At 37.4% G+C, this 26,745-nt stretch overlaps 1 protein-coding gene across 3 annotated transcripts in view; it reads left to right on the top strand.

Annotated features, from left to right (window-relative positions):
* The window catches only part of sgms1b (sphingomyelin synthase 1b), a 257,517-nt gene that overhangs the window by 204,308 nt on the left and 26,464 nt on the right, over positions 1-26,745 (top strand). For 2 of the 3 annotated variants that reach the window (XM_028795426.2, XM_028795423.2), the window contains one exon: positions 13,779-14,642. In XM_028795426.2, coding sequence (XP_028651259.2) covers positions 14,038-14,642 — 605 coding nt within the window. In that variant the 5' untranslated portion in view covers positions 13,779-14,037. Of the gene's footprint in view, positions 1-6,516; positions 6,641-13,778; positions 14,643-26,745 lie in introns of those variants that run through there. The other variant, XM_028795424.2, reaches the window with a different exon arrangement.

Here is a 26,745-nt window from a genome sequence, read left to right as displayed (position 1 = left end):
TCAGTTTTTTTGTGAAGCTGCCTTTACTCGAGTGATCACTTCGAGCTGACTTGGTGGCCAAGTGTAAGCGTTACCTGGAAGTAACCACCCATACAATCAGATTGTGAATCAGACTACGAATGCCGTGAATGTAATTACACACTCACTGCACTTGCTTACGGTAATCGAACCTCAGACGTCAGTGCTACAGGGGCTTAGCAGCGGTGAAGTATTGGTTTTAAATTTTAATTAAGAACAAAAGAAAACCTCAGAGGTTCCATTCCCAAAAGGGAGTGAAGTGAGTGTCCGGCTACCTACCAGGTAAAGCTTATGGTCGGACAGCAAGTGACGTAACATCAGCCACGGTGCCTTCAGTTGTGAGAAGCAGATCATAGAATGATTGAAAATAGTTTTGCATTTACCTTTTTAGTAAAAGGCGAGCTTTTAAGCCTGAGAAATCACCCCGTAAATGCACACGTTTATTTGCACATGTGTTAATATGTATGGTTACACAGTATTAAAAGACAGTGAACAACGTCAGTTACCTTTGTTCCCGCGTTTGATAAAAGGCGAGCTTTTAAGCCTGAGAAATGACCCCGTAAATGACGTTTAATTGCACGAGTTAATATGTATGCTTACACAGTATTAAAAGACAGTCAAAAATTAACGTCATTTACCTTTGTTCCTGCGTTTGACTCGTGCTGTAAATCTCTTCCTTGTTTTTAGGTCACGTGATTAGGTAGGAGGCATGATGACGCGATACGTGACTCCGCCTCCTCCATTACAGTATATGGACAAAAAAATATGTTCCAGTTATGACCATTACGCGTAGAATTTCGAAATGAAACCTGCCTAACTTTTGTAAGTAAGCTGTAAGGAATGAGCCTACCAAATTTCAGCCTTCCACCTACACGGGAAGTTGGAGAATTAGTGATGAGTGAGTCAGTCAGTCAGTGAGTGAGTGAGTCAGTCAGTCAGTCAGTCAGTGAGGGCTTTGCCTTTTATTAGTATATATATATATATATATATATATATATATATATATATATATATATATATATATATATATAAAAATATAAATTTGTGTGCGCGTATATGTATATATAATGTATATATATATATATATATTGAAAGGAAAACTAGTAGTTACTGTGAGTATTTGAGGACTTGGGATTAACCTAATGTATGTGGGTGAGTTCTAAAAATATTACTAAAAAAAAAAAGCTTAGCTTGGGGTATTTTGGCATAAAGCTTTTCTTTATTCAGGTAAACAAGTGACAGCTTAAGATTAAAAAGCACACTTTATTTAGGTATCAGCAGATAGGCAGTAAGGAAGGAAGGGCCCATACTAATGATATTCAGCTCCCTGCTATAAAGTGCTTACAATAGAAATTATTACTTATAAATCAATACAAATTCCCTCACAATTGTACACACTAAACAAATTAAAATGTTTGTTCTTGTATTTAGTTATTGGTACTTGACAGAAAAATTCAGCTCTCTGCTCAGAGAGTTTTAAAAGATGGCTTTAAAAGATAAAAAAAACAGATTATTAAACCTTGTCTGATATTTTGAACATTGCTATTTTATCTCTAATCATAGAGAATAACAGTTGCAGGTATTCTAAGTTTACCTGTTAAGACAGTGGTCCAAAAGTATAGCTTAAGGTCTAAGTTGAGACCATCAATTGTGGGCACTGCATTCTGCCAAGTGTGTATATTATGTCCTGCTGTTGAAGTGATGTTACTTTCTTGGATTCATCAGACTGATCTCCACTGTACACTGAGGCTGTTTTGCAACTGAGTGTGATGTGGCTGGGATTAGCATTAGCATGTTTCAAATATGGAGTTTAGGAGATCTCGAGGAAAAGAAAATTGTTGTTTCCTGACGCTGTCGGATGAGCAGCTTCCCTAAGTGAAGATGTTGAACCATCTAGTTGTGTTATGCAGCAGTGAGGGTAGATGTGTTCGTGAAATTAACATAGAAGTAGTTATTGTGTATGCATCCCGATTCTCATGCATAGTCATGAACTCTGGGTAGTGACTGAAAGAATGAGACTACAAATACATCTGCCTGAAATTATGCTCCAGAACAGGGCTGCTGAGCTTATTATACATGACAATATGAGGTTCGCAGCAAAACATGAATACCTTGCTGTAGTAATGCTGCTTCCCTAGACTGTAAGGAGCTAGTTGAGGGGGTTTGGAACAGGGGGTACATTACACCCTCGAAATTCACAGGGGTTGTGTTCATAAAGCACCCGCAAATTGTGAAAAACCGCTAATTATGGATGTGGTTAAAAAAATGGCTATTTTTATAGTTTAAACCATAAATATGCCCACCAAACACTTTAATTTCATTTCAACCTCAGCTTAATACATTACCTAAAAAAAAGAATGTAAAGGTAAACCCGTATACTGTACAGTACTGTCACCCGCAGTGCTAGAATGTAAAATACCGATGTTACCGCTATATGTACTGTAATTCATGCAAGTGCATTTTATTGCCAGAAGCCTTAGAAGGAGCAGGGAGTTTGGACAGCATCTTGGGGCTTTAACCCTTAAACTGCCACATACTTGGGGGTTAATGCATTCTTGGACGGCAAATGCTGTTTTGCTGCACTTTAAGTAAATGTCACAATTCACAAAGAAAAAGTGAAATTTTAAAGGAACACATTTTTTTTCATGCAAAGAGCATCACAATTACTGTAACACAGATCATTTTACACACTGCTAATGAACTGTAAAAACTATTTAAAAAACTACTGGAACAATATGTACAAGGTTCAAATGAAGCCATTGATGAAATTCAGTAAATCACCGAGCTAACTGCGCTTGAACTGGCTGCACACAAGCACACAGAGGCAAACACTGACACTGGCAGGCTAGTCTAGTGCAGTGGCTCAGTCCCAGGGACAGTGAGGCTGCAGTGCTGCAGGGGCCGGCAGGGGTCATGAGCTGGCTGCTCAACGAATGTACGGCACTGACTGATCAGCTCCGGCATGCTGATAAATTGCACTGGGAACCAACAATAGCTGGTTGCGGCGTTCAATGAATGTACGTCACCAAATATACTCGGCTCCTACGTGCTGGCAAATGGAACTGGGAAACAACTATAGCCGGTTACGGCGGTTTAAGGATTAAGAAGAACAAAACGGAAAACATGAGAACAATCAGCTGGAGATGCATCACAGGGCAGCAGTCAATCAGCAACAAGGAGAAATGAATAATGCTGTAGCGGTCTGGTGCCGCTAAGATTCACACCGTCGAGAAGACGGTGATTTATTTATTTTTATGGTGGAGATTCCAGGAACGCACCCAGCCTTGACCTGACCCGCATGCACTCACAAACAGACAAAAACAAAGCAAACTGGTGATCAGCAAATAAAGAATATAATGAAAGCAAATGAAAAACAACAATACCACCCCTGTTTCCCTTACGGCAATTATACATTAAATACAACAAAGCACCAACAAAACACACACAGTAAAGTCCATGAAAAATGGCAACGGATGAAATGTAATGATGAAGATAGATAGTCCAGTGATCCGCATGTTGAATGGGAATGTAAAGATAGTCCTACCGGTAGTTCCTGAAATGATGACAATGGGTGGACGGGTTCAGGAGCGCTCCTTTCTTCGCAGGATAGCAATGAATCCACTTACAGTTCTCATGTACACAGGCAGACAATTCAGAACCCAACTACAAAGTGATCCAGAACAAAACAAATAAGTACAGTTAACCCAACAGAAGGCAGGCAGAGAGACTGGAACTTGAAACACAAATTACAAAAACTTTTTTTTTTCTTTTGGTCACCGGCCCCCTTTTTAAAAGCCGCGTTGACATCCTTTGACCCCAACAGCCCCTACACCCTCAGCAGAAGACCAATCGGAGCAACTGCAAGGACTGCTGAGAGATACAGGTTTCAAATTCTAGTAGAGTACACTCTCGGATTGGCTACTCTCACTATCCCAATCTGCGTCTCCCTCTATGGTTGCTTCCTGTTCTCTCTACAGTTCAGTATTGCCACGAAAAAAAACATAAAACATTGCTGAGGATATTTGTGGTTTCTGCGAACAATTATTAGTTAGGTTCTAAGGAAAAATCTGTGAGTGACTGAGGCCGCGAACCCTGAACCGCGTCTTTGAGGGGGTCTACTTTATAGACAAGGAGAAGACCAAGGGGCAGACCCAGAGCCAAGACACACTGGAGAGGTTTCATCCCACAACTTTCCTTATAGTGTCTAGGTACTGCTTAAGAAGCAGTGGATGAAGTTGCTAGGAATAGGGAGACTTCCCAGCTCAGTGTGTTATAGAAGCATTCCTTACCAAGTAAAGTGGAATGAAAATGATGATGTACTGTTCACTTTGAACATTAGTTAGGCTTCTAAGCAGACATAGAGCATGAAGAACTTGTGTTATTTCCTTAGCTTTTAAAACTCTTACCATTGTTGTTTTGTTTTGTTTTTTACTACAACTAGCATAAAAATTAATGAAAGTTAATTCCATGCTGAAAAACCAAATTATAAACTTAGTTTTTCAAAGACTGTGAAATGCAATACTTTATGTTGTTGGGCCTTTATCTGGTATATAGTATATCTAAAAGAGTTTTAAACTTATTGTTCATCTGTTTTTAATGAATTGATTAATTGATCACCTTGATGCTGCCATCTCTTTAACTCTGTAATAACAGGAGATATATGAATTAGTGATCATATTACAGAAGATATGATGAAATCCTTTTTCCATTAAATTTCCCCAACAAGAATGACTTATTTCCACAGAAATCATTACAGGCTAACATTGTACCATGCTCTGCACATCTGTTTTCAGCATGAATCAATTCCTTTGGTTTTCCAAACCTGCATATTCCAAATCAGGGATGCAGTTGTCAGGAGCCCATCATGCCTGTTTTGAGTGAGGTTTTATGTTAAGAACTGGATATTCATAGATCTCATTTTGTTGCATCTTCTCAAACTACTTTTACTGGTGAGAGGGGAGTTAGTGGGGGGCAATAGTAAATTGCAATAGTATTGTTTGTTTATTTAGTTCTGTTTGAGTTCAGGCTCAGTGAGAGTTGTAATGCATTTAACAGAAATGACAAAACTAAACCTCATTTACATACATGAACACACACATTAGTTTAAGCATACAGTAAGCATACAGTAAACAGAGCAATTAGAGTACACGTTACGATGTATTTTTCCTCTTTTTGATATACTAATTCCATTCAAATGCCTCTCTCTACTAACAAAATAATAAAATGAAGCAAGCAATAATATAAATGTGCATTTAATTATCGATACATGCATATTCTGAAATGTATTTATTTATTATTATTTTATTGTTGAGAGATGGTACTTATCAAGGCAACGTAAACATAAATCATAAACTGCCCTGGATAGGGTACTAGTCCATCTTGAGATATCCATTCATCCATTGTAGGAAGCGCATTTTCCATCTCTAAGCCACAGAGAAGTACAGGATGAGTCAAAATTATGTTAACCTTTGATTGGCGGAAACAATTTATTCACAAAACATACTTCATATGTGCAAGATGATTTGCAGGAATGTCTCGACCTGTTCAACATCATGTTGAACACACAAAAACCAACGAGCAACAGTACCATTTAAAGCTTGGACACGCATTTCGCAGGGAATAGTTGATACCATAGTCCTTCAGGTCATTGATATCATGAACTTTCCTGCTATACACGCGCTCCTTCACGATACCCCATAACCAGAAATCACAGGGTGTCAAATCAGGGGAGTGTGGAGGCCATGGCAGTGGTCCACCACAACCTATCCATCGACCTCGAAAGGTGTGGTCGAGTTAAAAATAATCTATTAGTGTTAACATATTTGTGACTCACCCTGCATTGAATACCAAACAGTATGTAACAGTAGCCTACCTCAGATGGGAAAGCAGTTTTGCACACAGCAGAACTCAGTGACGGTGTACCATCAATACATTTTTGGGATGTGGAAGGAAGGTTGTAAAAACGCATCCAGTCAGACTCTGAACATAAACTTCACTCACAGACTTTTGACCAGGCTTGACGATGCTACCATATGACTGAACGTTTATCTTATTAAATGAAAACTGCCTACACTGCCCAGTGTGTGTCAGGAATTCGATATGATACGTGGTTGAAAGCTATAAATACCGCCAACTTTTTTCTTTGATTTCCTAAGTAGGAAGCTCATTTTTAAGTCGAATACTTTTATTATTTAATTTTTTTTTTTTTTTTACTTTTTGATGTCAGCGATTTTTTTAATCTAATGCACTTAACATATTCCTTTTGTGATACTGGTCCTATTGAAAGCGACTTTTACTAAGGATTTACAGTAAGCGTAACGATCAATGCATCATTTTGTTTTAGTTATTAGTGACATTCTTTTACCACACCCTGAGCAACTTGTTTGACTCCTCGGGATAATGACGTAGGAGACATGAATGAGGGAATAATTCTGTCGTGTCCGTCCCTTTACCCTTTTCCGTGTGATGATTGGCTGTTGCATTTTCGTTGCACTGAAAGTGGCCAGTCGAGATGTGTTTCTCGAGCCCCCGCTGCTCGCTCGCTTCCAGCTAAACAGTTTTCCAGGCGTGTAGTGCGGAAAAAAAAGAAAACTTTCACAGGAGTAAATGTTGTCCGAAAGGGGTAAGTACGTGCTGCCTTTTTAAATTGGATAATGCAGGATATGGAATTTATTTTCATACTGTCGTATGTTTAACGTATATTTTCAGGACTCGGTTGATTTTTTTCGTCTGCGTTTTAAGCGTCCTATGACTTGTGAATCTTAAAGGTTTTTTCTCAACGCAGCTAAATTGAGCAGTGAGAACTTGCTGCCCAACTTCGGGTTTGTCATGACTCGCTGTTAACTTAAGAAATCCATGTGAAACGCTAAAAAACAAAATAGTATGCATGGTTTGTCTTAAAGAATTAGACCTTTTTTCGTAGCTTCGTACGAGTATGTGTTTGTCGGTCTTTAATCCTCAACCCCCAGTGCTTCCGATCCCGAAATCTGTCTCACTGCAGCACAGCCCCTCTCATTACAACCGTGTTTTCAGCGATAGATCGTGTTCTTGATCACTCTGGTTGTATTCAAATGGAAACCGAGCCCTCATTTAAAAACAAAGTCCGGCAGTTAACTCTACATCTATGCTTTTAGCATATCGCGTTTCTTTTTAGACGTGGGACTTATTAGATACAACTCTGCTACCTATTTGCAGTTTGCCAAGTATGTAGTTTATGTACACATTTAACTCTTCGGAAGACTCTTCGGCAACACACTGAATTCAATCGAAAATACTTGTACTGTATTTGTTTTTTAAAATACCCTTTTGCAAAACACAATCTCAATTTGTCATATCCTTCTTGTTCGCATATTTACTTGCTAAGTGTCCATTCACTTTAAGTCTCTTAAGTCTCTAATATACTGTGTATATATAGTAAAACTGTATCAAGTTATTTTTTAGTTAATGAAATTGTATTTTAAATATTAACTTTGGGTCAAGTATTTGTGGAAATGTTAATGTTTATATAATATATAAAATCATCTCTTCCAGATATCTTGTTCCTTTGCCGTTTTATGTGGTTCAGATTATATAGGCAGTAACGTCACCGCGCCCTTTAATTCATCCAAAGTCCATATTATATCAGAGTGATCTTTAGTTTGAAATTCTACAGATAGTCTGAATTTGTATTGTAAGCATAATGGTTTTACTAAAAAAACATCAAACTGTTTCCTAACATCTGAAGATTATATATAACGTTTTATATAGCACCTCTTTATAGTGAACAACATCCAAGTATAGATACATAATACAGCCTTGTACATCTGCTTCTACCAATACCACAGAGTCACAACAGTGAGAAAGTTGAAATGAACCTGGCAATCTTGTGATTTGAGTCTAGTAGCTTAGTCACTAGCTATACTGCCATGTTATATAATTGTAAAACAAAAGTTGCACAGTAAACTAGGTGTTAAATTTTAGGCTTTTTTTTTTGTTAATCTCAATTACCACACCCCTGTCACAACGCAATTACTAGATAATCATTTTGATTCACTTAGGCAATAAACCAAAAGAACCCTTACATTATTTTAGATCAGTAAGTGCAAGAGTGCTAATCTGATTATTTTTAATTAATTTGTACTGATTATTTTTAATTCATTTGTAATCGCTTCACACATGGGGGATTGTATTTGAAAATGTATGTGCTTACAGCATTAATTTCAGTAGGCAAAAGATATTTTTTTCTGTAAAATATCACGTTAAAGTTATATTTGACTTTCAATAGTTTCGGAGTAGCCTCTCATTTAGGAGGGCATAATAACTTCGAACGTCTTTGTGGATACAGTCATTTTGTGGTTTTTATGTTGTCTCCATTTCTCTGGTTGGCCTCATTCCCTCATACGTATTTTTTATCTGTTAAAATATGCAAGTATCAGCTGATTTTGTTTATATAATGTTAAAGAAGTATTATCATTATTTAAATTGGTATAGTTGTTACTTGTTACTATGAGTTCACTTTTGCATTTTGTTTTGTAATTTTACCTAATGCTGGTACAAAAATGATTTTTTTATCATACCTTTTCACTACAGACATTGACAAAATATTTTTAAATAAATGGTGTTATCCAATAATGCAGTGATTTTCAAAGTATGTATTTTATATCTGGAATAAAGTTTTAACTTTTTTTTGTGATCAATGTTTTATTAAGTAAAGACACAATGATTTTGAAAAACATTAGGTTTCTTACATATTAAAATACCACAGCCACTTTCTGTATCATGACTCGGTGACAGAGATGGTTCTCAAAGCCAATAGTTTATTTTATTTCAACTAAAGTATTGAATATACATCTTGAAACTATTGTTCCTGATGGAACAGTCTACGTCCACAGTTAAGAGGAGGAACCATTTTTTATTTTATATTGCCTCTTCCACATCAGGCAGCCATACAGTCCTCTTTTGATAGCAAAAATTATAAAGTGCAGAACAATGCAATACAGTGGCATACAAAAGTTTGGGCACGCTTGCTTAAAATGTCTGTTACTGTGAATAGTTAAATGAGGAGATGGTGAACTGACCACCAAAAGGCATAATGTTAAAGGTGACACATTTCAGCATTTTATTGTTTTTTGTTTTAATTGTACGGTGAAAAAAAGAATTGAGCACCATGCATAAGTTTGGGCACCCCAGGATATTTGAGGTCTCATAACTTTTCCCAAGGTCTCAGGCCTTCATTAGGAAACTCCAGGTGATGCAAATTGCAAAGCTGTACAAATTCTGTTGACTCCTCAAACCTTGTCCCAACAATCAGCAGTCATGGACCAGAGTGCCTGGCACTCTGAAAAATAAAATGATTGATGCTCACAAAGCAGGAGAAGGCTAGCAAATAGTTTTCAGGTAGCTGTTTTTTCAGTTCATTATGTTAAGAAATGACAGTTAACTGGTGGTAAGGTTGAGGTGTGAAACACCAACAAAACTTTCTGAAAAAAATGCTTGTTGGGTTGTTAGAAAGGTAAATAAAGACCACTGTTTGATTGCAAAGGATCTTCAGGAAGATTTAGCAGAGTGGAGTGGTGGTACACTGTTCTACTGCGCAGTGACACCTGATCAATAAGAACCTCTTGGAAGAAAACCTCTCCTGCATCCAAGCCCCACAATTTAGCACCTGATGTTTGCAAATGAACATCTAAACAAGCCTGATGAATTTTGGAAACAAGTCCTGTGGACCGATGAAGTCAAAGTAGTGTGCTCTCTTCAAAAATTTATGTTGATAAGTTTACAAGATGGCAATTTTACATGACTTTCTCAGTACTCCTAACCAATGTTCCCTCTAAGCTGAGCGCGTGAGCGATCGCTCACACGAATTCAGAGCGTCGCTCATACTTCCCGCACGATCACTCATTCCGATGGCGTCGCTCGTACTTCTCGCACGATCGCTCACTCCGAGGTGCTCATAAATTTTTGGCTTAAACAAAATGTCGCTCATAAACAATGTTTTTTGCTCACTATATGCTACTCCTTAGAGGGAACATTGCTCCTAACCAGTCAGGGTTCCATGGTAAGCTTTTTACTAAGGAACACTGGTGTTCCTGACTGAAAAAATATAAGCATGAATTTGATACACTTCATTTAATTTCAGAAAATTGACATGTATTTAGTTAAAATGTTGAGCACTTTTTTCTTTCACTCAAAATTGTATGATCTGTCTTTAATTACTTACAACAAACAGCCATTATTTTTGTATGATCTTGTCTTTTCTCCAATTAACAAACTATATTGAGAGAAGATATGAAACATTATAAATGTCAGCCAGCATGTGCACTTTTGTCTAGATATTTTATATCACAAAATCAGTCTTGAGTTGTAGAAGTGCAAATAGATTATCAAAAAAAGAGACCACCTCGACAAGTCTGAGGAGTTCCAGAAGTCTGTTTTTTAAATGGAAAAGTCCAAAATTGAGGCATTTGGGTAAGGACTGCAGCTAACAATTATTTTGTAAATCAGATAGTTGGATGGTTATTATTTCGATAATTAAATGAATCAGGGTTTACAAAAATGCAGCTTTTGTGCAGTATAAAAGAGAGAGCATTTTATTAAAAATTTACTTGCACACTCCTTTTTATTAACAATAGTAAAAATATAATCCAAAATTACATTTTTCAGAATGTGTATGGCAATAAATCTGTTAATGACTTAGTCTAGCTTAACACTTTCAAAGCTGTTGTTGGCACCAAGAGGAAGAGAGTTGAAAGCTGGAACCATTGCTAAACTTTTTTTTTTATTTATTTTTAACCTGCTGCAGGGCAGCAAAGACCACAAGATGAACTATTTTTTCTTAACGGTATGGCTTCAAACACCAACTGTTGCTATAATCAACAAAAATACAAAAGACTTTCTGTATATTTTTGATGACTGTACACTATAAGATACATTTTTTGAGCAGGCGTAAGAAAATGACATTGATGTTGGATTATCCCCAAGTGTGAGTCAAAGAGGGATTACCATCACTTCGATGTATTTTCTTTGCAGGTGCACCCACATCAGATATACTGCTGTACTGAGTGAGCTCATTTTTACAGATCTTGCAAAAGACAGATTTCTTACTGGAGCTGGAAGTTGAAACAACTTTACACTTTTTAGTTCTTTAATGTTTGATCTTTCACCATATTTACAATATCAGTCTTCACCTTATTCTTGGTCAGTGAAGTGGTATGCATATGACACGCAGGCCTTGAATTTTATTTCTGACAATGGGGGTGAGTTCCTCCCCTCAAAGGTAACATCAGATGGGGGAGTTTCAGTGTAGGCGATATTAAAAAAAAAAAAATTTAAAAAACTGATCCTCAAGGTCTGTTTTTTTCCTCTCCAACTTGCAGGGAAAAACTTGGAGGTTGGTGGCAGGATTGGCACTCCAGCCACTGTACAAATATCAAGTAACTGAAAAATAAACAATGCTGAAAGTCGATACTAAAACTAAAAATTCATGCTTTATTGTATACCAGGATAATTTTAAGGATGTTTTCAGTTATGCAAACCTTTTTTTCAAACCAGGTTTGTCAGAAAGTCACCTTGTCAAGTTTGTTACATTTGCTGTTTTATACTTTTAGTATTATTTGTTAGAGTATTATTTGATTGTTTTTAAGACTACCTATGGTGATACAGTTGTACCACCTATATGTTTGCACGCTGTTTGCACTTAATTTCTTTTATTGATATTAATTTGACTACTTTAGTTTTTCTCTCTTTCTGGGGGAAAAAAATATCGCTGCTGCTCCTGGTAAAACATTTATTTACTTATTTATTTAGTGTTCTGATACACATGGGTAAATACATGGGTAAATTTAAGATTGTTCACAAATTGGATGGCTCTTGATTACTTACATGTTTCTGTGTGTTTCTCCCAATCTGATTATTAAGCATGCTACCAGTATCCACAGTAGTATCCTCCAAAAACTTCCAGCAGGGTTTATTCTTAGTTGTCTAAATTTTTGGTAAATACATCAACATGATCCCTTCTAAAGTTCTTAATTAAGAAGTCAAGATTTTAAGGAAAAAAAATAGCCTTTTAATAAATGTATTAACATTTGCAGCCCAGTATTGGAGAGAAATTGGTGATCTTTAAGTGACAAATTCCTTACTAGAATTTGACATAGAACAGAATGTTGTTTTCTTCACTTTCATATATATAACACTTGTCAGACTGAGCAACTCATCGAAACATTTTTCAAATAAAGATAGCAGAAGCTGGTCATCAAATGTAATAAATGTACTGTGATATTTGTTGAAACACTCTGTTTGATAAAATGGAGTGTAATATATTGTAATAGTCTATGGATGATTCAAAAAGAAAATGCACCATTCTGAGACCTTTTAAAGGATCTTGAATGTATCCATAATCAGCTTGCTTTATATTGGTGTATTTATATTATTAGGACTATTTAGTCACAGTTAGTACTTTTAATAATTTTTGGAGAAATTACCCAAATATAATAAAAGCTAAATAAATGAAGAGATGGTCAACTTTTTTTTTTTTTTTATCACTATATTTTTATTTTATTAATTTTCATTGTAATCATTCCATACAAACAGATCCATTTATAACCCAACAAATTTGAAAACAAATCAAACCCCACCCCTGAGAAGGAGAGCTTAGCTAAAGGAAAATTTCTTTAAGCTTTTTAATAAGGCAACATTAGACAAAAGAAGGGGAGAAGTAAATATCTATATAAATAAGAGATGGAGAAGGGAGTTAAATACAATAATAGTTAATTCTCTTATTCTAAAATAATATTGATTAAATCCTGCCAAGTTTTGAAAAAATTTTGTACAGATCCTCTAACTGAAAATTTGATTTTTTCCAATTTCAAATAATATAAAACATCAGTTTCCCACTGACTTATAAGAGGAGAATTAGGATTCTTCCAATTTAACAAAATAAGTCTGCGTGCCAAGAGTGTAGTGAATGCAATCACCGTTTGTTTGTCCTTCTCCAATTCAAGTCCATCTGGAAGGACACCAAACACAGCTGTTAGTGGGTTAGGAGGGATTGTGATACTAGGGCTGTCTGAGAGGCACTTAAAAATTTTTGTCCAAAATGATGTTAGTTTGGTGCAGGCCCAGAACATGTGACCCAGTGAGGCAGGAGCTTGGTTGCAGCGCTCGCAGGTTGGATCCTGGCCTGGAAACATTTTGGACAGTTTTAAGCGAGACAGATGAGCTCGATATATAATTTTTAGTTGAATAATTCTATGCTTTGCGCATATAGAACTCGAGTGAATTCTCTGCTTTGCTACCTTCCACTCCTTTTCTGATATATTGATTAAGAGATCTTCTTCCCAATGTCCTCTTGGATCTTTGAAAGGTAGGGACTCTAATAAGATTTTATATTTTTTTTTTTTGTATCCCATTGTACAGAACTTTACTACCTTGAGATACTCACACAGCTAGGTGATACATTAATTAGGCCAACAGGTGATATTTTCCTAAAGGACCACATACAGGTTATGATCATGTAGTTTTGTTTTTAATTTTTCAGTCATGTTGTGTCTGTTTATTGCCTTGATTCTGGCATATGTGAGAAGTCTGATGTTTTGTGCTGTGAAGAAGGAAAGGTGAAATGTATCAAAAAACGAGGTTGTCTTAATATATATATATATATATATATATATATATATATATATATATATATATATATATAATATTTGCTATTCATAATTTTTTCATTAAGCAAATTTGACATTTAACATTGTTCTTTCTTTCTTTTTTTTCTTTCTCCTGGACAGGAAAGGATAACTTTGCCAAATGAAATAATCTAGGACTGCTCAGAAGGTGCTTCATGGAATAAATATACATTAAATTGTATCAGCTGCTGTCCTCCAGGGTGTTGTGGTAAACTGGATTTTCCAGAATTTTGAACCTGATGTCATTAAAACAGCATGACCACACTTTGGGTAGAACTCTGTGTTCCATAGTTGGAGGAAATTTTACCCTTGCGTGGTTAAACTTGTTTTCATTTGTCTTTAATCCTGTCCCAAGATTGAAATGAAGAAAGTTGCTTACTGGTCCCCGAAAGAGGTGTCCAGCTGGTTAGTGGAAGAAGGCATGCAGGAATACTTGGAATCCTTCCAGAACCTAAATGGTCAAGCTCTGCTGCAGTTAACGGAGGATGATTTAAAAAAAAACCCACTTTCAAAGATTACCTCTGATAGTGGCAGGCATCTTTTGGACAAGATTGAGACACTTAAAATTGAACATCATATTGAGGTTCACAAAAATGGTCATGCTAATGGACACCTAAGCATTGGCATCAATGAAGGTTCCAACAAAAATAAAAGAAATGGCATCCCAAATGGTTTTCGTAAGGAAGTGGTACAGATACCTATGCCACAACCAGAACGTTCTCCCTTCCCTCTCGAATGGGGTAAAACACTTGTAGCCTTTATTTATGCCCTTTCTTGTTTTCTGCTCACTACGATCATGATTTCAGTGGTCCATGAACGAGTGCCTCCCAAGGAGGAAACCCCTCCACTGCCTGACAAATTCTTTGACTTTTTTGACCGTGTTGAATGGGCATTTTCAATCTGTGAAGTCATTGGCATGATTCTTGTCATTCTTTGGTTTGTTCAGTGGATATTTCTGAAATACAAGTAAGTATTTAACAGGATTATCTTAACTTTAGAATTAAAAAGCAATATATAGTGTATGCTTCATCTGAATCCATTTGTACCTATATCATTTAAATTTACCTAAAATATATACCTGTTTATATTTTTTGCTTAAACATATTGGCTATTTTTAATGCTAATAATTTATTGTAAAATGCTTTGTTTTATATTTTTAAAAATAGTATTTTTTGCACAAAATAGATGGATAATCTTGAATTCACTGTCTGAGATTTAGAGTAACAAGCATACATGTACTATGAAAATGTGAAGAATCGCTTAACTGTTTAAGGAACACTGCTCTTTGAGCTGGCATTTTTAAAAAAAATCATAGTTAAGTGGAATAGTGTTTAGTTGGCATTTCACCATCACCTGGATATGGAACATGTAAAATTGTGACTTTCTTGAGAAAGGGTGACATCTCGACATTTTTATGGTAACAATAGTTGTGGATTTCCAATTTCGTTTCCAGTGATTAAGCCGCCTACACAGTCCGCATTTTTGTCAAAACTGGGAGTTTGAGGATGACACAAGGTGGTGTGTTACTCCTATATCAAATCAAAATTTATTTGTAAAGCACAATTTTAAAACCCCATAAGTGTAAACCAATGTGCTGTACAATAAAATCAAAAAATATCAATAATAAATCAGTAAACAAAGTACAAAAATTACATAAATACTAAAACAAATAAGTTAAAAGAACCAATTAGAAGATAAACAATTTACAGAAAAACAATGGATATGAAAAAATTAATAACCTATTAATAAAATTGATACCAGAGTTACTCATATACAGTTAAAGCAATCGAAAACGAGTGTGTTTTAAGTCTAGATTTAAACATCTGAGTTGATGGTGCTGACCTAATTTCAATTGGCAGAAATGAAATGAAATACCATATTTGCGAAATATGGACCCAAGGGGTAGCAAATACAAAGAAAATAACAAAGGACCCAGAATAGACTCCTGAGGAACACCATATTTCAAACGAGCAGTAGAGGAAAGTGCAGACTCGTTACCAACAGAAAAGGTGCTATTTGTGAAATAAGATTTAAACCATTCTAGTGCACCCCCTCGGATTCCTAACCACTTATCCAGCCTTGACAACAATATGTTGTGATCTGTGGTATCAAAGGCTGCAGTTAAATCCAAAAGCACTAAAACTGTCGAAACTCCAAAGTCAACTGAAAGTAAAATATCGTTAACAACCCTGAGTAAAGCCATTTCAGTGCTGTGACAAGTTTTAAAACCGGACTGAAAAATTTCTTGACTACCATTACAATCCAAAAAAATCAGAAGATGCTGCAAAACAACTCAAGTATTTTAGATTAAAAAGGTAGTTGAGAAATCGGTCTAAAATTATTTAAGTCCTCCTTCCTAAGGTTAGTTTTTTTCAATATGGGCTTTACCACTGCATGTTTAAAATAGGCAGGCACAATTTCAGTGGTAAGAGATAAATTAATAATATGTAATATATGTGGTGCAAGTGTATTTAATGATGCTTTCCATAAGCGTATTGGAATAATATCAGAAGGGCAAAAAGTAACCTTTAGTCCGTTTTATAATGTCTATAAGTGAAGAAAGAGACACTGGTTCAAGCTGGTCTAGCACAGCTTTACTGACAGGAGGACAGGGAGCATCGCAAGGGGACGATACTATAATGGCTCGTATTATATCAATCTTTTCAATAAAAAAATCTGAGAAACTGTTCACACCTGTCCAGTGACAAGTCATGACAGCTGGAAACATGTGGGTCTATATGAGAATGTGATAGAACAGATTTGCCCACCGTATGCTGTACAAGCTCTGGCTTAACTACAGTTTAGTTACAATGAATCAATTACTGTGATCATTTTATTCATTCACCTAATTTACTATCCGTTCTTGGCGATCTGGATGTTGAGCGTTTTCAGGTTGTGATGTTATCTGTTAGATGTGTGTTTAAATCTGGTAGGCTGATGTATAAAGATGTGAACCGCATATGGGTTTCTTACATGACACCTTCTGATCAGAATTTTGCATTATATGTGTGAATTTGTATTGGAGGACACTGTGTTGCTAAATGGAAGAGGGATTTAACCGCATCTTCAAGTGTTGTGATTGATCTTCTGATGAGCAGTTTTGACCTTTTGTGGGGTTCATTTTCATTTTTCCAATTTTCAAAGAAATTTATTTTATAGAAAGAAGAAATACATATTTATCATTTCTTTTGTACCATAACAACTGATAGAGGGATCATCTTTTTATATTCTCTTATGGTGGTTTGGTTTGTTTTGATTGAGTGCATTTTCATGAATATTTTTCTCTTAATGTTTATATGTTCTGTGAAACAAATCAACTGTTCTTATTCTTTTGTATTTTAATTTTATAATCTGTTTAAAAACTGACAGCATAATTTGTTCCGGAAACATGCTTGTAATCCAAAGCACTCGTATATCAAAGCGAATTTCCCCATAAGAAATAATGGAAACTCAGGTGATTTGTTCCACAACCCAAAACTATTCATATAAAAATGATTATCCATCCATTATCCAACCTGTTATATCCTAGCTACAGGATCACGGGGGGTCTGCTGGAGTCAATCCCAGCCAACACATGGTGCAAGGCAGGAAACAAACTCTGGGCAGGGCACCATCCTACCGCAGGGCACACACACACACACCAAGCACACACTCGGGACAATTTAGAATCGCCAATGCAAATAACCTGCATGTCTTTGGACTGTGGGAGGGAACCGGAGTACCCGGAGGAAACCTACGTAGACACAGGGAGAACATGCAAACTCCACGCAAGCAAACCCGGATCTCCCAGCTGCGAGGCAGCAGTGCTACCCACTGCGCCACCGTGCCACCCCTAAAAATGATTATACAAAATATAAAGTAAAAATACATAAAACAAATTAACCTGCACTTTACCTTTGAAAAGAATCATGGCTGGCATGAGTGAGTTTCTAAACTCTTTTGGGATTCCACCCAACGGGACGACACGCAGAAGAGCATCCCGAAGCAACCGCAGGCTCCCAGCGCTGTAGCAGTTTGCTGTAAAAACGAATCCGAAAAGATTGCAGACATGCTATAAGCGCCTGCCGTTGATGGGTGATACAAGGAAAATTATACATGCAGGGCACAGTATTACTTGGGCACTAACCTGACCCCGACCCTGCCTGACTACTGCTGTGTCTGTGTATGGGAGAGTGGCAGATCCCACTACAATAAATAACCGTGCTATTCCTGTTTCAAGCTGAATGAAGCTGGTGTTGCTAAAGAACTGAGACTCAGCTTCGTGTTTAGGGGGGTGCAAGACAGGGACTCGCACGTTACAGCACACACACACATGGTCACGATGCTATAGTAAATAGTATATGCTAGGACAGATGTTGACTATATGAGTGAGGCATGCTGAATGAGCCCGAGAATGGGAGGCGATTATCCACAATCCCGCAGTGAGAGAGAGAACAACTATCAGCTGTGATCACATGATGCTCGGCAGACAAAGCATATACAGACTACTCGTATTTCAAGACCTCACTCGTTTATCAAGTCAAAATTAAAAATTTTAGCTCATCTTGCAAAACACTCGCAATCCAAGGTTCCACTGTATTGAGTTTTTTATGTTCCCATTTTTCAGGTGATTTGAAACATGAAACTTAATCTACTCCAATTTCACTAATACTTCCTGGAATAAAGCATTTACATGAGCAGTGTTGTATGCATATCTGAGTACTCTGCAATATACAGACTACTCGTATTTCAAGACCTCACTCGTTTATCAAGTCAAAATTTATTCAAAATTTTAGCTCATCTTGCAAAACACTCGCAATCCAAGGTTCCACTGTATTGAGTTTATGTTCCCATTTTTCAGGTGATTTGAAACATGAAACTTAATCTACTCCAATTTCACTAATACTTCTTGGAATAAAGCATTTACATGAGCAGTGTTGTATGCATATCTGAGTACTCTGCAAAAGATTGGAACATTAGGTACATGTAAACACTCTGGAGTCCTACTGTATGTGTCAAATGTCTTCTACAATCACTGAAAGCTGTTAGGAGTTTTTTCTCAACTCTTACTAACAGTTTCTTCTGCTTACATTTTAGTGAGGCATTTAGCCTTCTCTTCACTCCAGGGGGATATTCCCGAGAAGCACGCTTATGAAATCAAGACTTGGCCAAACAAGTCTTGCCTTGAGTAAGCCTCGTTTTCCAATTGAGTCTCAATCAGTTGCAAAGCACTTTAATTCAAATCAGGTTTAGGCAATCCACAATTATGTGCACACTCATGAAATTTAAGCAAATTTAATTTGATTTGAAATTTAATAGAAGTGGTTTATGTAGTATGCAAGCAAAGCCGCATACTGTACATAGTTGTTCCTAACATTACTTGAAATATTTCTTGTACATCTCTGCATTCTTGCTGTTAGAGGTATTTTTTTTTTATAAATAATGATTTTACAATTACAGCATTTTGTAACTTATCTTTATAACCATATATTTTCATTTTCCCTCCCACTGACAAAATGTAGCAATGGGGATGAATGGTTTAGTAATTTACATAAGACAGATTATTAATTCTTGTCATTTTTCAGTAGACAGTTTAGTCTTTAATGTTTTACTGTTTTGTAACAAACATATCAGATTGATTTAAGGACAGTTACATAAGAATATAGCAATAATACTTATGCTTAAAAGGTACGGTCACTGACGAAGGTAGTAACAAATGATATAATTTAAACTGTATTTATTTTTAATTCTTTGCATTTTCAATGGTAGTTTAGGTTATTTGTTTTACCATTTTATTGAGCATGTAAGATTTTTTTAAATGAGCATTAAGCAATATTAGATTTGTTAAAAAAAAAAAAAAATTCTCTAAACCTTTCTCCAAGATTGAGTTTCTCATCAAGCCCGATTTCATGAACTCAATCCACAACATTCCACCAAGTTTCCTCTAACCTGCTCTGTATCAAGTTAAAGATATATTTTGTTGCCTCGATTACGAAGTGCGACTTGCATTAATCCTCTTTAGTGGAACTGAAACAAGACCGGCATTTAACTTTAAGTGAGGCTTATTCGCTAAACACACTTAATAGAATATCCCCCTGTCTTCTTTTGGGTCTGCTGTTAACATGCACATTGATCCAAAGTGCAGTGTGCAAATGGTTAGAGTGGTGGGCTTTGATATATTCCTAAAAAAATTCCTAAAGTCAATTTGGAATTAAATGGAGAACCACTTTTATAAGTGAATCAGAGTCTTCATTTGTAAAGCCATTTAAATATTGTTTTAATTTAACCAGAGTTTGAAAATTGGAAAAATCCCATATAAACAACTTGTGTACAAGTCCTTTGCACCCGCTATTGGCTTGTGATGTCCAGGTTGCCCACAGCTGGCATAGTCCTCCTTGAGCCTGGGACATTGCTAAATTTAAATCCTGTATGGAGTAGGCAATGAGGATGCACACAGAACGAGGGCAGGTGTAGAAATGCGCAGTGCTTTTATTAACAACCAAAAACTGCAGTGTAGTTTCTTCCATAAATATATATACAATTTCAATAAATCCATTCTTTTCCTAGAGGTTGAAAATTTCATAACTAGCTACTTCAGTAAATAGGTTTAAATCGAAGATGAAAACCACATTCCGGATTAAAGCTGAGCAATTAATTGCATTTTATCATTATTGCAATAAGTCATTTCTGCAGTAAACATATTGCTACATCAAATATATAGCTGTAACTGAACAAATATAAGTAACTGAACTGCAAACTAATAAAAGGCTGAATGTTGAGCCTCCTTCATGCTGCTGACACTCTAGCAAACAATTATGTTATATGGGTAAGCAGAGCAACAGCAGCTTAAAGTCCATCAGCTTCTTTACTGGCAGCAACAGAATGGATATACCCGAGACTGAAATTTCTAGCTCAAAAGCAGACGTTTTGGTCCACAAACGAGTAGCATCTCCTCCGTCGCATGGCACTATGTTTGGTTTAAACGGGAGGACCATTTACAAATGCAGGTATTTTGTAAATCGGGTCACGTGGAGGTGACTTTTTTGAGAGTAACCTGTTCCACCATTTGAAACTCAATCACTAGGAGCAGTACAAAGAGTGCTTTTCACAAAAATGTGCAAGTAGCACAGCAAAACTGAAGGCAAAATCTGAAAAGTTTTTTTGTACCTTATCAATAAGCTTGATAAGCGATACCAGATTCCATTCCATATGCATTTTTCCCAAGTTGCAAGCCCCAGAGATGTATGAGCAGTGTTGCAAATGGATGCTGGAAGAGCTAAAAGATGTAGAAGTTTTCGCTTGGACGGCCAATCTTTGGTCAAGAATGGCAAAAGAGCCCTACGTAAGCCTGACAATTCACTTCATCAGCCATGACTTTAAACTAAAGACTCTGTGTTTACAGACATCCTACTTCCCCCAAAGAATGCAGTGGGGAAATCTATCTATGGGATTACATGAAGCTAGTGCTGGGCGGTATGACCAAAATTCTATATCACGGTATTTTTCAAAATTATACCGGTTTCATGGTATTGGACAGTATTTTTTTCCCATGCATGAGTGGATGTTAACCACATTTTCCACAGCAATTACTGGCTAACAATAACCTATTCCACTGTCATGAGAATTGTACATTGTACAAGAAAACATTTTAATGTGCACACAAGTATTAATACAGGTTTGCATGGCCCTATAAAGTTTTCAAGGGGGTGGCACTAATGAAGAGAAGGAATCACATTGTATGACATATGCAGTCAAAATATAGAACCTTTTTATTGAACAAAGTTTGCAAACAACTTAAACTAAAATTTTGACAACCTATTTTCAACCACCCAAAGAGGCATTTAGACTTAGTAAAATATCCACAGGTGCTTGTCAAAAGTTGTATTGCACTGAACATGTCTTAGAAAAGGAATGAATAGTAAATATTTTTTGTAAACCAACTACACTTTGTTAATGTTAACAATCTCTGTCCACTGACACGTTGGTGACTTTTTAAACAACTTTACCATCATTAAATTGCATAATATTTAAACTAATAAATAATAACAATACAATAAATAATAGTGCAACTTCCAGTAATAATACTATTACTTCCAAGACTTCAAAGTCCAGGTGCATTACACAGTATTCACCAACTTAAAATAAAATAAAACATCAGTTGGTGATGACATCTTTACCAACTGAACCATCATTAAGGCAAACTGCATTAATATGAACCTTGCTTCAAGCTACGCTATATACATAAATAATTAAACTACAACTTGCATTTATAATGCTATTTGTGGTATAGCCCTACGGAAGCATATTAGGGCCACAGTGAAGAAAAAAAAAAACTATTATGTCAAGATTAAAGTCGACATTTCCACTTTATTCTCAGTTTATTTTGTCATTCAAGTAGAATGCCGTAAACTAAACTTCATCCTAAAATCAATGTTTAATTTACTAGATTTCCTCAAATCCCATCATAAGTTAATGTAGCACATTAAATGCTTTGTGTTGTGTTCCCCGACCCAGTTGTTAATCGCTACGCGCTTCTTAAACTGACTTTCTCTGCACTAGAGGAGATGCCGGCAGCAATCGCTGCACAGAATACATTCACTTCATGATATTCCTGCTCTCTGAAAATGTAGAATGCTAAGATAAATTTTCATGATGAAATGCATTAAAGCAGGTATTAAACATGCATGGTAGTGCTGCTTCCTCGCAGTAATGGGTCCCCAGGTGTACATTCAGTGTAGAGAACTTTATGGCAGGTGTGACGAGGCTCCAAAAAACTAGATGTATGAATGGGTATCGCACAGGTTTAACTTAAATATTGTGTAAATGTTGGGTTTGTGATCTGGTGGTCGGAGACACGAACACAGAATTCAATGCATGTTCTTCTGAGCGTACTTTCTTTATTGCATGCGTGCTATCTGTCTAATTTACCAAACCCGCAGTTCCTATCTTTCCTTTTTCTTTCTCCACATAACCAATCACCACACGATAATTGTCTTTGTGAAATTAAATGTAGTTATAAACTTAGACCACGGAGTGTTCAGAACTTAAAAAAAATCTTCGTTATACATGTTTAATTATGCCATCCATTCAGGGTTGCGCCCATCCCAGTAAGCATTGTGTGTGAGGCAGGAGCAAATCCTGAACGTGGCGCCAGCACATCGCAGGGTGAATACAAGCAATACATACACTAGCAGGCTTAATATAGCATAACAAAACCCCACATCCTAAATGACTTTGAAAGGAAACTGAATCACGCCAAGTAAACCCACCAGAAAAACATGCAAATTCAAAGCTGGGAACAACCGGGATAGGGAATCCATTCCCGGCCAGGAGCCCGGGATTCCCAGACATTTTTCATTCCTAGGAATGAAACTGCTGTAATCCCGGGAAAACAGGAACTGCCAAGCTCGCTTATATAGCGTGTAAAAGTGTAAAATCGATCAAGAAATAACAGAGTTATAGTTGAAAATAATTAAGTGGCATGGTTTTTTGGCCCACAGTGTAGTGTGTGCACAGTGGAATGGGAGGAGTCTCTGCAGCTCATGAATGCCATGACAGGGCAGAGTTCATTGACGTCTGTGCTGTTGACAGCTTTGAACAGCAACTTGAAATTGCAATGCGTCAGTCTGTTGCATCCGCATTATCTGTGCTAAGAAACTTGCCATCACAGAATGATGACAAGAAACCGGATGCATCAGTAAAAGCTGAAATGGCAGTGTTTCAGAGCAACGGCAAGCACAGGCGTTGTTTAGAACAAGTGTATCAGTATCTGATGACTGTGCCGCCTACTTCAGTGGAGGCAGAGCGTGCTTACTCAGCAGCTGGCGTACTCTGCACGACGGTGCGCTCTCGCCTGGACGACCGCACGCTCGACACATTGTGCTTTCTACGCTCTTATTACCGCAACTAAAGATACATGTACTTATATGACAGCATGAACTGCTTGTAGATAAGGTTAGTCTTTTATTGGTGTCAACATATTGCAGTAATTTTATTAAAAATAAGTGTTGGTCGTTCTAAAACCGTTCACATGTGAGGTGCCCGTGCAGTGTCATTCCCGGGAGCCTGGGATTCCCGGGAATGGATTCCCTAAACCAGGACCCCATTGCTGCGAGGCAGCAGTGCAATCTCCATGCCACCATGGCCCTACATGATTAATACATGCTTTAATGCATTTCATCATGAAAATTATATCAAGTATTTATCTTAGCATTCTAAATGTTCAGGAAGCAGGAATATCATGAAATTAGTGTATTCTGTGTGCTGCCTGCACCTCCTCTTAGAGCAAGAGGAAGTCAGTTTAAGAAGAACGTAGCGATTAATAAGGCTCCGGGAACACTTAACACAAAGCATTTAATGTGCTATATAACTTATGACGGGGTTTGAGAAAATCTAGTAAATTTAAATATTTATTTTAAGATGAAGTTTAGTTTACGATGCTCTACTTTAATAACAAATTACGAGAATAAAGTCAATATGTCGACTTTAATCTTGACAAACGGCAAGAATAAAGTCATCATGTCATCACACTATTACACAGTACCCAGGTACATTACACAGTAGTGAAAAAAATAAAACAAGTACAACTTAGCTTGCAGTATTATCCAGTAGTATAGAAACAGTATTCACACATTTGAACATAATGGTCCACATCCGACCTTTTAAATCCAAAGTATCTCCAGACAACAAACGTGACACCTTTTTCCAGCAAAAGTTCTTCTGTGTCATCATGTTCAACTTTATCGTCTGCTATAGCTTCAGTTTCGGAATGTTCTCTGTCCATTTTCACCGCACAATACCTCCACTACCGCATGTACTTCGTTGCATGCCTGTTTAGCGGTGTAGCAGTGAAAAAGAGCCCCCATGCAACACCAGTGTAGCAGTGAAAAAGGTCCCTCTTAAACAGTTTCCCATAGCACCACATTCCGAACATTGTTTAAGCAATTTAAACCAGTGTTGCAGTATAAGAAAAATCCATATCATAACAAAAATAAAAAATGGTTTTCGGTATGAACCGGTATATCGCCCAGCACTACATGAAGCTTTGGCTAGATGGCGTTTGTGTGAAGATGGGATAGTGTGTTTTACTGCTGACAATGTGAAAAATATGATCAAAGCTGCTGAAGTAAATGACTGGCCAAGACTGAAGTGTTTTGGACACAGACTGCACCATGCTGTGTTGGTATGCGTTTATTTCAGTAATTTAACTGGCTAGTAACACAGTGTAATGTGGAATTAAATATGTCTGCCGTTCTCTCATGCCTTACTGTAATATTTACTGTGTTTGGCAGACACATTTAGGGCAACTTAACATGAGTGCTATGAAGTATACTGGTATAGACCAAACATAGATCAAAGTTGCTAACAAGATAAGTCCCCCACCCCCCAATCCAGGCCCATTTTCCTGAAGAGCACTGCTGCCCATTGTGGGGAATTGCACCACAAGGCCTAGATTAAGTTTTGCTGCAGACTGGTTTTAGTTATTTAAAATGTAGTATTGTAGGCACAGAATTATTTTTGTAAATATTTTGCAGCATTTATTGCTTTTTGCACAAAACATGGTTGCTTTTTTTTTTTTTTTTTTTTTTACAGTATTAATTTAATGCAATTTTTGTATTTTAATAAATATGCAGCTAACAATATCAGTTTATCATCTGTATTGGCAGCATGTACAATTGGTGATACTGCACAGTGCAAAACCTTAATCTGATTTAAGCAACTTATCATTGCTGCATCATCATCTAGTGAATCGTTCATTATGTAGCTAGCTTGCCATCAGTATTAGCTTGGTTAGCCTGTGTCTGTAGTATGCTAATCTATTTAAAGTACAGACATGCAGTGCTGCAAGGAATTTGTAGCTCTTAGGGGATGTTCTTCCTCAGTATGTCATATTTGAGGACCCATTGATGATTTTTCTCAGAAGAAATACCATATGGTGGATGGTTCTCTTCTGACCTCTAGACCAGTCTGCCCTCTTCTGGTGTGACCACAAACGCTTCACAGCTGTGTGTGCAAAAGTAAAAGCGCAGAATCCCACGCAGATTGGTAAATGGGAATTAAAACACACAGGTGTTGTTTCAGCTGGAAATGATTCAGTTGCAGATCAACAACATCATCAAAATCTTGTTCAGTGAGTAGAAACTTCACATTCTGGACCATGTGAACAGCAGCGCTAATTCCAACAGATATACCTCTTATATTTCGATTGCTTGAATTTATCACCATTTATAAGTCCATCCATCCATCCATCCATTGTCTCCCGCTTATCCGAGGTTGGGTCGCGGGGGCAGCAGCTTGAGCAGAGATGCCCAGACTTCCCTCTCCCCGGCCACTTCTTCTAGCTCTTCCGGGAGAATCCCAAGGCATTCCCAGGCCAGTCGAGAGACATAGTCCCTCCAGCGTGTCCTGGGTCTTCCCCGGGGCCTCCTCCCGGTTGGACGTGCCCAGAACACCTCACCAGGGAGGCGTCCAGGAGGCATCCTGATCAGATGCCCGAGCCACCTCATCTGACTCCTCTCGATGCGGAGGAGCAGCGGCTCTACTCTGAGCCCCTCCCGGATGACTGAGCTTCTCACCCTATCTTTAAGGGAAAGCCCAGACACCCTGTGGAGGAAACTCATTTCAGCCGCTTGTATTCGCGATCTCGTTCTTTCGGTCACTACCCATAGCTCATGACCATAGGTGAGGGTAGGAACATAGATCGACTGGTAAATTGAGAGCTTCGCCTTGCGGCTCAGCTCCTTTTTCACCACGACAGACCGATGCAATGCCCGCATTACTGCGGATGCCGCACCGATCCGCCTGTCGATCTCACGCTCCATTCTTCCCTCACTCGTGAACAAGACCCCGAGATACTTGAACTCCTCCACTTGGGGCAGGATCTCACTACCAACCCTGAGAGGGCACTCCACCCTTTTCCGGCTGAGGACCATGGTCTCGGATTTGGAGGTGCTGATTCTCATCCCAGCCGCTTCACACTCGGCTGCGAACCGATCCAGAGAGAGCTGAAGATCACGGCCTGATGAAGCAAACAGGACAACATCATCTGCAAAAAGCAGTGACCCAATCCTGAGCCCACCAAACCGGACCC

The sequence above is a fragment of the Erpetoichthys calabaricus genome, chromosome 2, assembly GCF_900747795.2.
Source record: "Erpetoichthys calabaricus chromosome 2, fErpCal1.3, whole genome shotgun sequence".
Lineage (NCBI taxonomy): Eukaryota > Metazoa > Chordata > Cladistia > Polypteriformes > Polypteridae > Erpetoichthys > Erpetoichthys calabaricus.
The sequence above is the reverse complement of the archived record's forward strand: the minus strand, read 5'-3'. Positions and strand labels throughout refer to the sequence as shown.